The sequence below is a fragment of the Leptodactylus fuscus genome, chromosome 4 (assembly GCF_031893055.1).
Source record: "Leptodactylus fuscus isolate aLepFus1 chromosome 4, aLepFus1.hap2, whole genome shotgun sequence".
NCBI lineage: Eukaryota > Metazoa > Chordata > Amphibia > Anura > Leptodactylidae > Leptodactylus > Leptodactylus fuscus.
In genome coordinates, this window is record NC_134268.1 from 171,219,574 (window position 1) to 171,236,203 (window position 16,630).

At 40.7% G+C, this 16,630-nt stretch overlaps 1 protein-coding gene across 1 annotated transcript in view; it reads right to left on the reverse strand.

Annotated features, from left to right (window-relative positions):
- LOC142200775 (ubiquitin-conjugating enzyme E2 E2) overlaps positions 1 to 16,424 on the reverse strand; it is a 182,934-nt gene extending 166,510 nt beyond the window's left edge. The window contains exons 1-2 of the mRNA XM_075271377.1: positions 16,244 to 16,424; positions 1,625 to 1,675 (exon numbers count right to left, since the gene is read on the reverse strand). Coding sequence (XP_075127478.1) covers positions 1,625 to 1,675; positions 16,244 to 16,419 — 227 coding nt within the window. The 5' untranslated portion in view covers positions 16,420 to 16,424. The remainder of the gene's footprint in view (positions 1 to 1,624; positions 1,676 to 16,243) is intronic.
- Positions 16,425 to 16,630: the final 206 nt, after the last annotated feature.

Below are 16,630 nucleotides of genomic sequence, written 5' to 3' on the forward strand. Positions count from 1 at the left end.
TGGTCGCCGAGCATGGACAGCCCGCTCTCAAATGATCTGAAAACAAAGATTGTTCAACATAGTTGTTCAGGGGAAGGATACAAAACGTTGTCTCAGAGATTTAACCTGTCAGTTTCCACTGTGAGGAACATAGTAAGGAAATGGAAGACCACAGGGACAGTTCTTGTTAAGCCCAGAAGTGGCAGGCCAAGAAAAATATCAGAAAGGCAGAGAAGAAGAATGGTGAGAACAGTCAAGGACAATCCACAGACCACCTCCAAAGAGCTGCAGCATCATCTTGCTGCAGATGGTGTCACTGTGCATCGGTCAACAATACAGCGCACTTTGCACAAATAGAAGCTGTATGGGAGAGTGATGAGAAAGAAGCCTGAGGTATGCAAAAGCACATTTGGAGAAGCCAACTTCATTTTGGAAACAAAGATTGAGTTGTTTGGTTATAAAAAAAAAGGCGTTATGCATGGCGTCCAAAAAGAAACAGCATTCCAAGAAAAACACTTGCTACCCACTGTAAAATTTGGTGGAGGTTCCATCATGCTTTGGGGCTGTGTGGCCAATGCCGGCACCGGGAATCTTGTTAAAGTTGAGGGTCGCATGGATTCCACTCAGTATCAGCAGATTCTTGAGAATAATGTTCAAGAATCAGTGACGAAGTTGAAGTTACGCCGGGGATGGAGATTTCAGCAATACAATGTCCAAACACCGCTCCAAATCGACTCAGGCATTCATGCAGAGGAACAATTACAATGTTCTGGAATGGCCATCCCAGTCCCCAGACCTGAATATCATTGAACATCTGTGGGATGATTTGAAGCGGGCTGTCCATGCTCGGCGACCATCTAACTTAACTGAACTTGAATTGTTTGTCCAAAATCCCTTCATCCAGGATCCAGGAACTGATTAAAAGCTACAGGAAGCGACTAGAGGCTGTTATCTTTGCAAAAGGAGGATGTACTAAATATTAATGTCACTTTTCTGTTGAGGTGCCCATACTTTTGCACTGGTCAAATTTTGGTTTAATGCATATTGCACATTCTCTGTTAGTACAATAAACCTCATTTCAATCCTGAAATATTACTGTGTCCATCAGTTATTAGATATATCAAAATGAAATGGCTGCTGCAAACACCAAAATATTTAGAACTAAAAATGATTAAGAGGGGTGCCCAAACTTTTTCATAGGACTGTACATAAATACAGATCTAAAATAACAACGTATAGACAGAATAAAAACCCAAAATGTCAACCATACAGAAGGATGAGCAAAAATTGATCGGAATTCACATCAGGTATATATTACATCACTTGAACCAATCTGCACTATGTTCAGACCAAGCATATTTGACTGTAGCAATATATAAAGTATAAAAGTCATAATAACTCAATGAAACACAGTCAGCTCACGTCCCGGATTTTACACCAGGGATCTATTTGGCTGGATCATGTAATACAGGAGATTTACTAAAGTGCCAATAACACATCCAATTCACAGTAATGTAATACCACCACCATTTTTTCTTGGCAAACAACATATAAGTCAGCTAATGTTGGTGGTATGTGGAGGTAAAAGCTACATTACCATGACCGTCATAGTTCTAGCAAACAGGTACAATAACATGTAACTTACCTGCAGTTTGGAGGAGGATCCAGTGTTATTTCCGCAAGTTCTTTCTGAATTCTTAAAAAAAGTAAAAAGAATCAGGTTATATTGGGTTGCGCTTAATACAGTGCACAGAAGCAAAAAGAAAACAACGCAAGAAAATTCCTTCAAACAAGTCACATTGAGCATGGCATCCTATCAGCTGGCACACTGATGCCCATTTATCCTAAATGAAACCTAATGGGTGCCGGATCAGCAAATATTCTGGAGCGGACAGTGACGTATATTACACTTATTATATTTTGACACTTTTTTGTAATGTAAACAAAAAACCTTAAAGGGCGTCTATCATTGGAATTTTACATTTTAACTAAACATTCTGTATCTTCATGTAGCCTTTAGAAAGGCTATTGTAGGCATACCTTTTGTTTTGTGATTGTTGCAGCCAATTTCAAGAAAAACTCATTATCTTCTTATGCAAATCATTCTTCTTCTGAGCACCCCCATGTCATCATCCTCGACCTCCATCGCCGCCCCCTTCTTGCTTGCTGTTCACTCCTTCTCCTTCCAAGATGGCGTTTGGAGCATGCGCTGTACGCTCAGGCCCGAAGTTGAAGTGGCCGAGTGTACAGCGCATGCGCAACATTTCATTTGCGCCGACAGGACAAGGAAGGAAAGAAGAGGAGAAGGAGTGAACAGCAGGCAAGAAGGGGGCAGCAATGCAAGTCCAGAATGATGACGCAGGGGTGCTCGCAGCACAGGGGTAACGCCCCAAGAAGACAGATTTAAATAAGAAGAAAACGGGTGTCGTGAAAATGGTTGCAACAATCAGGAAACATAAGCTACGTCTACAATAGCCTTTCTAAGGCTGCATTCACACAGAGTAACGCCAGGCGTCATTTACGGCCGTCATTTACGGCCGTCATTGTAATGACGGCTGTAAATGACGGCAGTAAATTACGGCCGTCTTTTCCTATAGAACTCTATGTAAACGTTTTATGACGGCCGTAAAAGACACACAAATTACACACAAATGACGCCTGGCGTTACTCTGTGTGAATGCAGCCTAAAGGCTACGTAAAGAAAAGCTTAGTTAAAAACGTAAAATCCCAATGATAAACGCCGTTTAAGAAGTGAGCCTAATACAATCAAATCTAGTGAAATTCATGATTCTCACAAAATTCTGATGCTGAATTAATAAATTGTTACTTTATACGGTAAAAAAAGGTGAAAAAGGTGAAAGTTTAAAAAAAAAATTCAAGGTGCTCTAGAGCAGTAGTTAATAACATAAACCAAATAAACCCTTAGCTTTCTTCTAAGCCCAAAAAAAGAATGGCATTGAAAGTTTGTGTAGAATGTAGAATAGCCTGGTTATGTTATGGCGACCTTCTTCCACTCATCGTTCTGTATACCACATGGAGGCGCTCAGCTTGTAGCTCAGCTTGTACTGGCAACAAAGCAGTCACCGGGAGCTCTGCAAATATTTATTAGACATAAATTGTGTATGTATATTTATACTGTAAGGATGAATAAATATTATGTTCCGGACGTTCACTCTCAGTTACACATTTCATTCACGGTAGCCCAGTAATAGCTGAAATGTGTCACCAGTAATACATGTTCATGACTCTTAAACACCTGCAATTATGGAATTTGGTCTTTTAAAATATGATTTATATATAATTTTAAACCGCAGAAATGTAAAAATATTTAACACTCAATGTATTTTTAATAGGAATAATATTTATTATAAATATAATATATAAATACAAACTCCTTGCAGATGTTGTCCTTGGCAGGATTTGAACCCAGGACTCCAGCGCTGCAAGGCTAACCAAGGAGGCACCGTGCTGCAGGAAATAATATTTATAATGATTCATGTCCAAGGTTATTCAAGGGGTTGTCTAGTTTCATAGAAAAACTGCTTACGCTAGGTTCACACCAGCGCCTGAATTCCGTTTTCAGGTTACCGTCTTCTGCATGCAGAAGACGGAAACCTGTCATGCCGAGTCCGGCCGTGAGCACCGGTGAGCGTTTTATGCTCTCTGCGGTGAAACAGTTTTTTTTTTTAAACCGGACACAGAGTATTGCATGTCCGACTCTGTGTCCGCTGCGGAGACCATAAAACTCTCACCGGTGCTCACGGCTCACTTTTCAAGCCATTCAAATGAATGGGCTTGAAACATACCAGCAGGTTTCCGTCTCCTGCCCCTGTTTTGTGCAGGAAATGGAAACCTGCAGAATGGAGACCGGGTGCAGATGTGCACGAGCCCTTAATGGTGGGAAAAAAGATAAAATATAATATGCTTGGCTGCTTGGCTCCTATTCCTCTCCAGTGCTGGGACTCTACAAGTCCAAGTTGGTGTAAAATAGTAATTCCAGTAAAATGCACAGAGATGGACTAGGTGCAGTGGTCATAAGTTGCCAATGTGATAGGTAGGTAGATAGATAGATAGATAGATAGATAGATAGATAGATAGATAGATAGATAGATAGATAGATAGATGAGAACTAATGCAGCAAATCTGTGTGTACAGATATTTTTCATTACTTACTGGAAGCCAATGGAAAGAATCCCTACCTACTGGCAGCCACTGGAGGACACACTACTGTGCTTATATATTGTGGTAATATTTTCATAGCAATCGGGCTAATTGGCGTACAGACTTGCCACAATATCCGTAGCCAAAGCCCAATGCTCAACCTTGGGTGAGTTTAACAGCCAAAATACTCATCCAGTTTTTCAGATCATAATAGCCAGAAAGTAAAATCTGAAAAAACGTGTTGATTATTCTTTGTGCATTAGATGAAATAATTATTAGTAAACTAATCCTACTAATATTATAAATATGAAAGTTTGGATGTTTGTTAGTCAATCACGCAAAAACGGTTGAACGGCTGTAACCTCGATTAACGCATACGCTACTTTTTATCCCAGTAAATGACATGGCTTCACGACTGTTATGAATTTATGTTCACATACTATATTACACTGCTTTTGCAGCAGCTTATCTCAGGTTCTGATAAAGACAGGGCTGTTACCTCTCTGTGTAAACACACGCTAACCCTCTGTCCATTGAGTAACTGCATTTGCATATTATCTGATATGCTCCAGGCAACAATACACTCATTATATGGCTTCCCAGCAAGCTGCTGAGACGCTGGAACAATCACGGGCACAGTGCGAGGAACAAGTTCAGCGGCAGGCCAGCTTGAAAACTGCTGAAACGTCGGAGCAGGTGGATCATTGACGCCAACAACACGCTCATTATATTGCAACCCAGCGGGCTGCTGGAACAATCACAGGCATGGTGCGAGGAACAAGTTCAGCGGAAGGCCAGCTTGAGAGCTGCTGAAACGCCGGAGCATGTAGATCATCAGCACCAACAACACACTCATTATATGGCTTCCCACCGAGCTGCTGAGATGCCAAAACAATCACAGACACGGCGTGAGGAACAAATTCAGCAGCAGGCCAGCTTATAAGCTGCCGAAACACCAGAGCAGGCAAACCATTGACGACAGCAATTTGCTGAATATTGGCGGGTCATCGATGCCAACAACATACAGACGAAGTCATGGGCAGAGGCTAGCATTAAAAAAAAAAAAAAAAAACTTTAAGAAGAATAGGCATGATGACTATTTCCTATCTAGCAAAAAACTATATAATCTGAAGAACCGCGCAGTAGGCAATACTGGTCTATGTGCAAGGCAGGAGCTGTCCTGAAGCCCTTACTTAAAGGGGATCTCCGAGCTCCAAAAATGTTTTTTAAAAAAAATGCTTCCCTTTCTTATTTATGACCCCTAAAGTTCCCCACATATCTTCATCCCGTGTCCTTTTCAGACGAAGAGGTATCCATTCTGACTTTTAGCCTTCAAAGTGCATATAAAGTACCCAGCTGAAGATTGTGGGGATTTGTAGCTTGCATGACTTGCCTCTTGAGTCCTGTTGCTTTCTGGAGTAGAACACGGCTAAATCTCTTAGTGCTGACAGTGTATATTCAGTAACATTACAATATGCATCCATCAGAACATGGAGATTCCATGAACATAATACATATCCATTCTAATATATTGACTGCTGCGTTCAATATATGTACACATGTAATATTCATGTTGTCAGTCCGGAGTAATACTCTGCTAGGCATACATTAACTACTCAGTCACTTGGAGGAATCAAAACACCATTATACCAGATAATGGATAATGGAAAGAGTGAGTCTGTATCAAATGTTCTTCTGTCTAAAAAGGAAAAATCCTCCAGAAGCAGAACAAATGAGAACAATTAAAAGTAATGCTCTAATCCTCAAGCCGTATTAGAATAAAGCTCTCATAAGACCGCCAACCTCAGGTTTCAGGATATGTATTCTATAGGGTCTCAACCAGTGACAATTGAAAAACATTTTCCGCCCAAAATAAACCTTAGTGAATGTAAGACGTCTTCTCTTCCCAGACTAAAAATCTATTAGTTATTTACCTACCTGGAAAGCTGGGTGTGAGGACACTATAATATCTTTTACAGACTACGAAATTTCCTAAACGACAAACAAGCAAACCTGATTATATAGTGACATATGTTGACTGTAACTAGACATATCCAGAAAAACCTGACATCCATGAACCCATGAGAGCTGGGTGACAACTTCTGTTGGACCGTAACAATGGTCATATGGGTTGTCATGCAAGTTTCTTTAAAAGTAATTTCTATTGAATGTGTTTCACAGCCCAGAAACTGTGAAAATGGTATCTGAAGAGGGTGCAGGATGTATCCATACTTACCAACTTTGCTGAAACATCTGGAAGATTCCCCAAAACAGGGATGACCTCCTTAAAGGAGTGTGGACAACACATTAGCATGCACGCATGACAAAAAGGAGCATGGCCAGAGTGTCAGCTGGTTGTCAACCCTCATAAAATATCTAAAAACAGGGGTGACCTCTATAAGGGATAGTGGACTAGGCATTAATTTGTCACAAAAAGGGGCATGATATATCCTGAAAGAGGACACGGCCTCGCCAATGGAGATGTCCATTTACATGTCACACCTGACACGTCATTCCCCTGGGCAGCCCTCATGACATGTTAGAAAATATGACTTTAACATTCAGCTGAGATCCTGCTGTAATGGCCAGGAACAGAGCGAGCTCCTGTGCTGACTAGTCAACTTCTTAAACAATGCAGACGTCTCATCTTCATCAGCCCTACAGACACTGAATGTCACAGCCTTACAAACTCCTTCTTATTATTCTTCTACAGAACCAGGGCTGTGGAGTTGGAGTTGCGGCAGAGATCAATTTCAGGAAGAGTCAGCAAAAAACGGTTTCCGACGTCTGCTCCAAAATAAATTGATAATTTTTTAAATTATATTATAAAATTATTAATATTGTATAATTAATTAGATGCATAGCTTATTGTATATTTACTTTGATAGGAATCGGTCACTGGCTTTTTTGTGAATTAGAGGAGCTTTATTTGCTTCTGTCTGACCATGGCTGTCAGCCATTTATGAAGGAGATGGGGTTAGGTTGGAGTAAAATACAGGAGTCAGAATCAGTGGTTTGACCTATTGAGTCCATAAATCTGTATAGAACAGGAATAGCAGGCTCAAGACCCCTGTTCTAGTAACTGTGGTATGGTAGAAGGGTGGGGGGAGATACTTCGGTGGATAGATGAATATCCACAGCATATATAACCATACCTGCAACGATTAGCCAATTTTTTCCCACAACAGAAAACCAGTTGCGGACGTGACTTCTGTGGATTACCTTAGACCTGGCTTACTTGCAATAGCCTATTCTTTATCACACGTGTGTAAGTGAAACATACTTGGAGAATGAATTGTATATCCACAGTAATGTATACCTATGTATAACTCCAGGTAGATACACAGCTAGACAATAGTAGACATGTTACGTATAAATCCCATTTACAGCCAGCACATCATAAAATCTAGATCGAATACAGCAGCCTGGAGAAATTCTGCAGCAACATATGAAGGATGATAAATGAAGAGACAATGGCACAGCAGGTAGCGGTTTATGCTTCCAGCTGCTTCGTGCAGTGTTGCCCTCCGAATTTTCTTTCTAATCAATCACATCATCATCACATCAGGGAGAAGGGCTGCAAACCGTGGGCAAAGATTAGCATGAAAATATCCAGGCCCAACGCGCTTCTTCCTTACACTAGGGCTGCACGCTAATCCAGTAATACGTCATGGCTTTAAATGTCGCTTTTAATAAAAAAAAAATAAAAAAAATTACAGTTTTACCTTTCTATATATTTTATATCCAAAGAGCAGAAATATATAAGTACAGCAACGGGCAGATGTATAAATAGGTTCTGTCACTACGTAAAATCTGTCATTTTTTTGTTTAAATGTCACGTACCTCCTGATAAATGTCTGATGCTACCGGCTGCTATAAAACAGACACGATGTGTTTCAACCTCTCATACATCTGCTCCAGCTTTAGTATGATAAAATCCTATTGTTAGATATTAACATGTCTTACAGCTGTAACGCTGGAGAAAGATGAATTTCATAGTTGCCGCAGCTGCTTGATATATATGACCAAACGTCTCTAGAGACAGTTTTTACGACCATCGTAGGCCAGTCTTCAACTTAGGGATCTGTGGCAACTGTCCTGAAAAATAACAACAATAAATACCGCCTATGCAATGTAAATGGATATAGGGTAGGAGTAGTATATACTCTTCTATACATGGGATTACCAGATCCCATATAGTTCAGTTTTGAGAGTAGTTTCACATATGACATTATTTTGGTAAAACATCATAGATTTTGTGACATTGAACTTTTTGAACCAAAGCCAGGAAAGGCTACAAAAGGAATGGGAAATACAGAGGAAGATCTTCCTGCTGTATACACTTCTGGCTTTGACTCAAAAAACTGCAGTGGCCAAAAAAAGCTTTGTGTGTAACTGCCCATACGATAAAAAAAAAATTGAATTTATTCAGTAGATTTCTCTTTTCGTTCTACTCTTGCGACATGAGAACTGTCTCTAGCAGTCACGCTTCCTCCACCTGCCAGAGAAGTCAACATGAACTTTTAGCCAAGCTAACCATCCATAAAGGAATCAGGATTAATAACCACTGTCCGCAGCTCATTACAGTATATGGACGGATATATATATATATATATATATATATATATATATATATATATATATATATATATATATTGTAATGGCATTCTGTGCAGCTCTCAGCCATGTATGTCTGAGTGTGGTAACTATTTGCATATATTTTCCATGTCAATGAAAATGGTGCGCAGTGTGGACACCCAGATTATGGTACTACAATACAACACCAGAATGGGTGTCTTGTGACCTGGAGATGTACACATGCATATCTGCAACTATCTTCATTGTAGGATATGGGAGTAGTAAAACTCTTGGCTGTATCAACTCCCAAAAACTTCAATGGAAAGAACTGTCTGCATGGTATCTTTCTGGAGTCCGAACAATGGAAAAGACAACCTCCATTCCCCGAATAGGTGAGAGTTCTGGAAGTGGAGCTGGCATTTATCATAAATGGAAAATACTTTATAACACTCCTTTATATTTTATCTGACACTGTGGCCCGTGGATCTGAAGAGGTTGTTCACTCTTGGTCATGATCAGATATTGGGCAAATACCACCCAGGCAAGTGCATTGACCCTGAATGTCTATCTATCTATCTATCTATCTATCTATCTATCTATCTATCTATCTCATCTATTGTGCCTGAAATTACCAGTCAGAATCACACACGTCATAGCGCAGTTTGTTGCTGTAGTTGCGGCATTTTAGTACATCTTGCGCACCAGTATAGTCTCTTAGTCTGCACAATGTTCATATGTTCCAGGGCTGCTTTTCTTACTTAAAGGGATATTCAGTTATTTCAACTGACCCTCATCCACAGTAAAGGGGAGGACTAGCTGATCTGTGAGTGTTTGATCATTTGGACCATACCAATCAAGAAAATGGGGATTCCTTGTACATCCAAATGAATGAAGTAGAAAGTTGCATATGCGTGATGGCTCCACTACCTTCTATGGGTGTGCCTGAGATAACCGAGTACCATGCTTAGCCATCTCCAGCAGTTCCCACTCCATGGGGAAACAGGAACGCCATTGTCATGAATATAGTGGATTTCCAGCAGTTGGCCCCCGCTGATCAGCATCTTTTATCCAATGGATATGAGGTAACTTAAAATAACCAAAGGGACAGGAAGCTGCAAGTATAGCCAGCCATTGTGGAAGTTACTGAGAACTGGTTTTGAGTCGCTAATACAAAGGTATACAAAGACATTTCTCTATCTGTCCTCCCCTCTTTTCACGTCTATAAAGCTGTGTCTACTTGGAATAGCACACATAGAAATCCCACATGACATCCCATATACAAGTCTTGGCAGCGAGTTAGGAATGCAAATGAATCCCCTGGCTTTCTATCCTCTTCAATGGAGTGCCAGTCAGGCATAGTTAGGCATTTCAATAAAAATATATATACACTGTAAAGCTCAAATGGAATAACAAACACACAAAGTAAGATTATTTTCCTTGGCATTTGTATAGATTCGCTTGTAACACCGCTCTACCTATACAGAAAGCCCTTGGATAAACTGCTCCTGCTGCTGAAATAAGGAAAGTAAATACACCCGCCACATCATACAAATATAAAGTAGAATACCGTATATACTCGAATATAAGCCGAATTTTTCAGCCCAGTTTTTGTGCTGAAAAAGCCCCCCTCGGCTTATACTCGAGTCAGCAAAAAAAAAAAATATATATATTTTTTTTTTTTTAGGAGGGGAATCTATGACCAGCCACAATATTAATGTATAGAATATCCCATAAAGTAGTGCAAAAAAAAAAAAAAAAAAAAAAAAGATTTAAAAAAAATAAAAGTTCTAAATCCCTCCTTTCCCTAGAATACATACAAAAGTAGAAAATGACTGTGACACACATTATACACATTAGGTATCCCTGTGTCTGAAAGTGCCCGGTCTGAATATAGGGTATCTGCAGTGCTCCTGTTCCGTCGGGAAGGGGTTAATAGAAGCACTGCAGATACCCTATATTCAGCCAGACTGAATTCCAAGCGGGGGAAGAAAAAACAGTCCTCAGGCTCAGTGAAGGGGCAGACATACAACCAAAACACCCCCTCCCCTTTCCCAGCATCCAACATCTACTGCACCCAAAAACTCCGACCATTTTAATTTTTGAAATTTTCCAGCAGCTGCTGCATTTCCCCCCCTAGGCTTATACTCGAGTCAATAAGTTTTCCCAGTTTTTTGTGTTAAAATTAGGGGGGTCGGCTTATATTCGGGTCGGCTTATACTCGAGTATATACGGTACATCACACTAATGTTCTTATAGCACAGGAACTAGTGCTAAAATAATATAAACTGCAGAAATTATCTGAATTTTTAGGCTATTTTCAATCTTATTTTTTACTCCACGCCATGTGCACGCCTATATTCCATTGATAATACGTGATCACACTTGGAAAAGATTCTTGCTGCTTTGACATTATACAGTTGCCAATGATGGTTAGACTGTAGCAAGTCGCTTGACTGAAAATACTAAATCTTGGTGTTTCTAGCTAGTTGCTAAACATTCGGCTTAGCCAACTCACACCCTGAAGACTCCATGTGAACATCTGCTCACTCACACTGCTCCGCGGTGCGGGATTTTTTACTACCGTAAGTATAGCAGGGAAGTTACCAATAGCAACCAGTCAGTTCTGAACACTTAAAGGGAACCTGTCACATAGATAATGAAGTAACCAAGGGGGAGCGGACAAGATTGAGGTTTAGTTTTGTGGGAAAAGATTCATTATATCTTGTCATTTATCTATTGAAATCTCTGCTCTTACCTTGCTGTAAAGTCAAGGGGGCGGTCCTATCAGTGATTGACAGCTATCGCCGAATATACAGTCATATAAGGGAGGCTCAACAGAGAGCCCCAGGGGCTTGGTGAGAAAACCGCGCTCACTGGCCCAGAACCGAAGAAACAACCGGGGATTAGAGATGAGCGAGTACTGTTCGGATCGACCGATCCGAACAGCATGCTCGCATAGAAATGAATGGATGTAGCCGGCACGCGGGGGGTTAAGCGTCCGGCCGCCGTCAAAGCGGAAGTACCAGGTGCATCCATTCATTTCTAGGGAGCATGCTGTTCGGATCGGCTGATCTGAACACTACTCGCTCATCTCTACCGGGGATGTTCACTTACACTTTTTATTGATAAAACAGTACAATGAGTTTCGGGCTAGAACGTCCCTTTCTCAAGTGCAAATAGACAGATTGAGGTCCATAAAGGCCAGGGATCCAATTGGCTTATACTAAAGATAGGCCAATAATATGAAATCTCAAAAGACCTCTCTAAACTTACACAAAGAATGTACCGTAATGTGGAAAGGAGCTAAGAGTTACTTCATTGATCCATATAATCATTATTCGGCCAAGGGTTTTCTCACCTCCTTAAAAAACAGGCCCAACAAGTGAGAATTTTCGAGTTGAAGTTTTTTACATTCATTTTCATAATAAAATACTAAAACATATTTGGTTATTAGTACGGAAAGAATGAATGCACTGAGATGTAACTGAAGGCCGTGTATCTGTTGTATCTATTAATTAAAAAGCCAAGGAAATATTTAGACAATATTTTCTGTTAACATTTAATAATGTGTACTTCTGCCTTCACTTTTGCATTGATGTAGAAATAATCCCTAATGCTACATGATCTGTAAATGTATGCAGTCGTCTCTCTACTGTAAAGAATGCGCTTCATAAGATAACACTCTAGAGAAATCAATACAATACATAAATTGCTTGGCTGATCATTTCTAAGGGGTTATTCCCCGGACATACATGTATTATGTATCAACAACGTAGGTGATAAAGGGTATAACTGGTAGGTATATGATAACTTGGACTCCCACTGATCACTAGAACAGGGGTCCAGAGTCCCCCCTCCCATTCTGGAGGCTGTGATTGAATGGTTGTCGCACTTTCAATGTCCCGGGGGCTGACAGTGTACTCCTACAGACTCTGAAAGGAGAGGACACACGCATCACCATTGCTCCATTCAAACACCTAAGAAACAAGGGGCTAGGATCTGATCCTTGTTCAAGTTTTAACAGGATGTTCTGACAGTCATAACCCTGCCAATCATACAATTATAGGATAGGTCAGTGATGGCGAACCTTTTAGAGACCAAGTGCCCAAACTGCAACCCAAAGCCGCTAATTTATCACAAAGTGCCACCATGGCAATTCAACCTTAATACTGTGCGGATCCACAATTGTGGACAGTTACAGACGGTCTGTAATAATATCACTTGTCTGCTATAAAACAGATCTCATGTGAAGGGCCCCCACACAGTACAATCTGCTCCACAGTGGCCGATACACAGTACAATTTTCTCCACAATGATCCCCGCACAGTATAATCTGCTGCAAACTGGCCCCACGCAGTATACTCTGTTCCACAGTTGGGTGCCCACAGATAGAGCTCTTTGTGACACCTCTGGCACGCATGCCATAGGTTTGCCATCATGGGGATAGGTGATAACCCTATTAATTCCATAACTAAACTGATATATACTGTAGTTCTTGAACCCTACGGATGTATAACATCAGTTCTATGCCCCTATTTTATACTTACAGGGCAATAGGAATCTGAGATACAGTATGTGGTATTATTAGTGACAGAACACAGGTTTAAGTCCCAAATACATAGGCAAATACCGTCCAGAAAAGACTGGACACTGCCGCTTTTCCAAATTGAATATGGTCTGGAGACCGGAACTTCTTGCATCATAGTGATCTATGACATAAGCAGCAAATTTCACACTTGAAATCCAAAGAAAGTTTCTACATTATTGATATTGACAATACATTAACACATATACTCATTAACATATTGTTATATCTATATGTACATACATGGTTGTACTTATTTCATACTTTAGATATTTTTATCTTGTAGAAACATATAAGTTAATAAAGTTCTACTATTCATGAACCCTTCATATTCAGGACACTCAGCATATATTTGGTGTGACTACCTGCACACACTGCTCTTGCTCTATGTTACTTTCAATGACATTCAGAGCAGGAGAGAGAAGTGAATCAGCCAGCCATGAGTCACTGGCTAAGGATCACTGATCTAAAGCATGCACATTAACAAAGTGTGAATATTAGACATAATCTAGAGCAATAGGTTCACTGATAACATTTAGGGCACTGCATCTGAATACATTCCTATCTCTCGTCACACTTGTCACAAGATGTTTCTAAATCCGCAGTCACTTCAGACATTAATACGGCGGCAAACCATAAATATACATGACAGTCTGCCCATTACTGCAATGCACGGTTTACCCAAGATGTTCATGCGGACAGGTCTTTTCTATCCTAAACCATTGAAGAATAAGAGAAAGCAGACAGTGCACATATGATACAATGTTAACAATATGAAATCTCTTAGTCCTGTTATATGTGTTGTACGAGACAGTGGTCATAAACAAAGGGCTGTCCAAATTAATGGCAAAGCTGGAAATGGTGTGAATAAAATAAGTCCCATTTTACGGGTCCTCTGACTCCAGTAGAGCAGTCTGTTTCCTGCTGTAGATGATATGCCGTTTGTGGTCATGTGACCTTCAGTAGATGTCATCGGGAATCAGTAACAGCAGGAAGGGGGCTGCTACTACTGGTATCAAAGGACCTGTAAAAGGTGCGTTAACTTTTTGTTATTCATGTAATGCCAACCTGCGCCCTTCTTTATAATTGACTTGTACTCATGTAAAGGACAATGCAAAAATCCATCAGGGTACTGGACCAGTAAAGTGTGGAGGTTACAGGGTGAAATGTGCACAAATCCAACAAGAGTCTTTCTTAGAGATTCTTCAATTACTTTATTATGTAACAGGCACTACGCGATTCGGGCTGGGTCCTTTCTCAAGAACAATTAAAAACTGGCTGATAGCCTCTACGCTGAGTTTTTTATGTAAAGGACAATATCAGCCAAATATATTTAAAGGGTAATGTCTACCAGCAATTTAAAGAGGACCTTTCACCACTTTTGGGCACATGCAGTGTTATATACTGCCAGAAAGCCGACAGTGCGCTGAATTCAGCGCACTGTCGGCTTTCCCGATCTGTGCCCGGTGTAAAGAGCTTACGGTGCCGGTACCGTAGTGCTCTATGGTCAGAAGGGCGTTTCTGACAGTCAGTCAGAGACGTCCTTCTGCCTCGCGGCGCCTATCACGCTGTGCTGTGGAGCGGGGAGGAACTCCCCCTCCCTCTCCTGATAATACTCGTCTATGGACGAGCTGTGTGAGCAGAGGGAGGGGGTGTTCCTCCCCGCTCACACTCTACAGCGAGATAGGCGCCGCGAAGCAGAAGGACGTCTCTGGCTAACTGTCAGAAACGCCCTTTTGACCACAGAGCACTACGGTACCGGCACCGTGAGCTCTTTACACCGGGCACAGATCGCGAAAGCCGACAGTGCGCTGAATTCAGCGCACTGTCGGCTTTCTGGCAGTATATAACACTGCATGTGCCCAAAAGTGGTGAAAGGTCCTCTTTAAAGGGTCTATCTAGGCCTGATCTGTCCTTTTGTTAATATATAGACACTCTTGGCATCTTTACCCTTTAGCTGTTTATACAGATACAATATCAGATAAGCAGTGCGACCTCTTTACTGTTTGGTTTGTGATCTTAACTGGTACTGAAGTTATCTGACTATAACATCTGTCTATAACATCTCACTAGCTATTTCTCACTTTTCAAGGTCCACTTCTGTAACAATAGGGAACATGGATAACAAAAGAAATGAAAGGGGCTCTATCATTGGGAAAAGTAATTTTTAATTAAGCACATCCTTGTATAGGCTTTAGAAAGGCTATTCCACACATATCTTTTGTATGTAAATCGCCTCAGTAGTTTTTGAATGAGGTGATTTTATTCATATGCTAAATTAGCCTCCAGCCAGCACTGGAAGTCTCAGCGAGCACTGTCTGCTATGTGTACAGCACAGGCTGCTGCTGACTCAACTCTCTGCTCTCACACACACATAGGAGAGAATAGCAGAGAGTGCTCACTGAGACTTCCGGGGTGCATACTGGAGGCTAATTAGCATATGAATAAAAGCAGGCTCATTCAAAAGCTACTGAGGTGATTTACATACAAAAGGTATGTGTGGGATAGCCTTTCTAAAGACTATGCAAGTATGGGCTTAGCTAAAAATATCTTTTTCCAACGATAGAGCCCCTTTAATATTGTGCTATGTTATTTTACTGATCATGCACAGGATCAAAGCTCAAACCAATCAGCAGAAACAACCAAAAAAAAGGAAATCTGGCTGACAACTCTTGAGGGAACACAAACGCCTGTTCTATCAGTCGTCATCCAGATTCCCTGAAATGGACATAACTAAATAGAAAAAGACTCAACTGCAGATGAGATTTTAGTTTTAGGGACAAAAGTTCTTCAACAAAGGCAGCCAACAACACTAGATATTCCTATAAATGGTGTATGGGACTGTAACTCCAAGGTATTGCTAGCTGTGTGTATACATGAAAGCACAAGTCCATATAGAGGAAATACACCACAATGGTACGATTAATAGGCAGATTGTACCTTTTGGCACTCGTGGACAGTTTGGCAGCTGTTTTGCTGGATATCTTCCCTTCTTTCTTCTTAGGCTGAACCTTTTCCCGTTCTTGCTCATTTTGAACACCTTCCCGCTGGTCTCCATCAGAGCTACCTCCGCTAGTGCTTGGACTATCATCCACCCTTTGACCTTCAGTTGACATTTTGAGGTTCTACAGGAAAAGTACATTAAAGGTCAACTACTTAAAACTAAGAAAAATCGATATAGACACACAAAGATATCATTTATCAAGATAGATATAGATAGATATAGACAGTTATCAAGATAGATATAGATACAAATAAAGGGTAACTTTTATTTGTATCTATATTGTAACCTTACTGGTTTTGTTTTAAAGCCTACCTCTATACTAC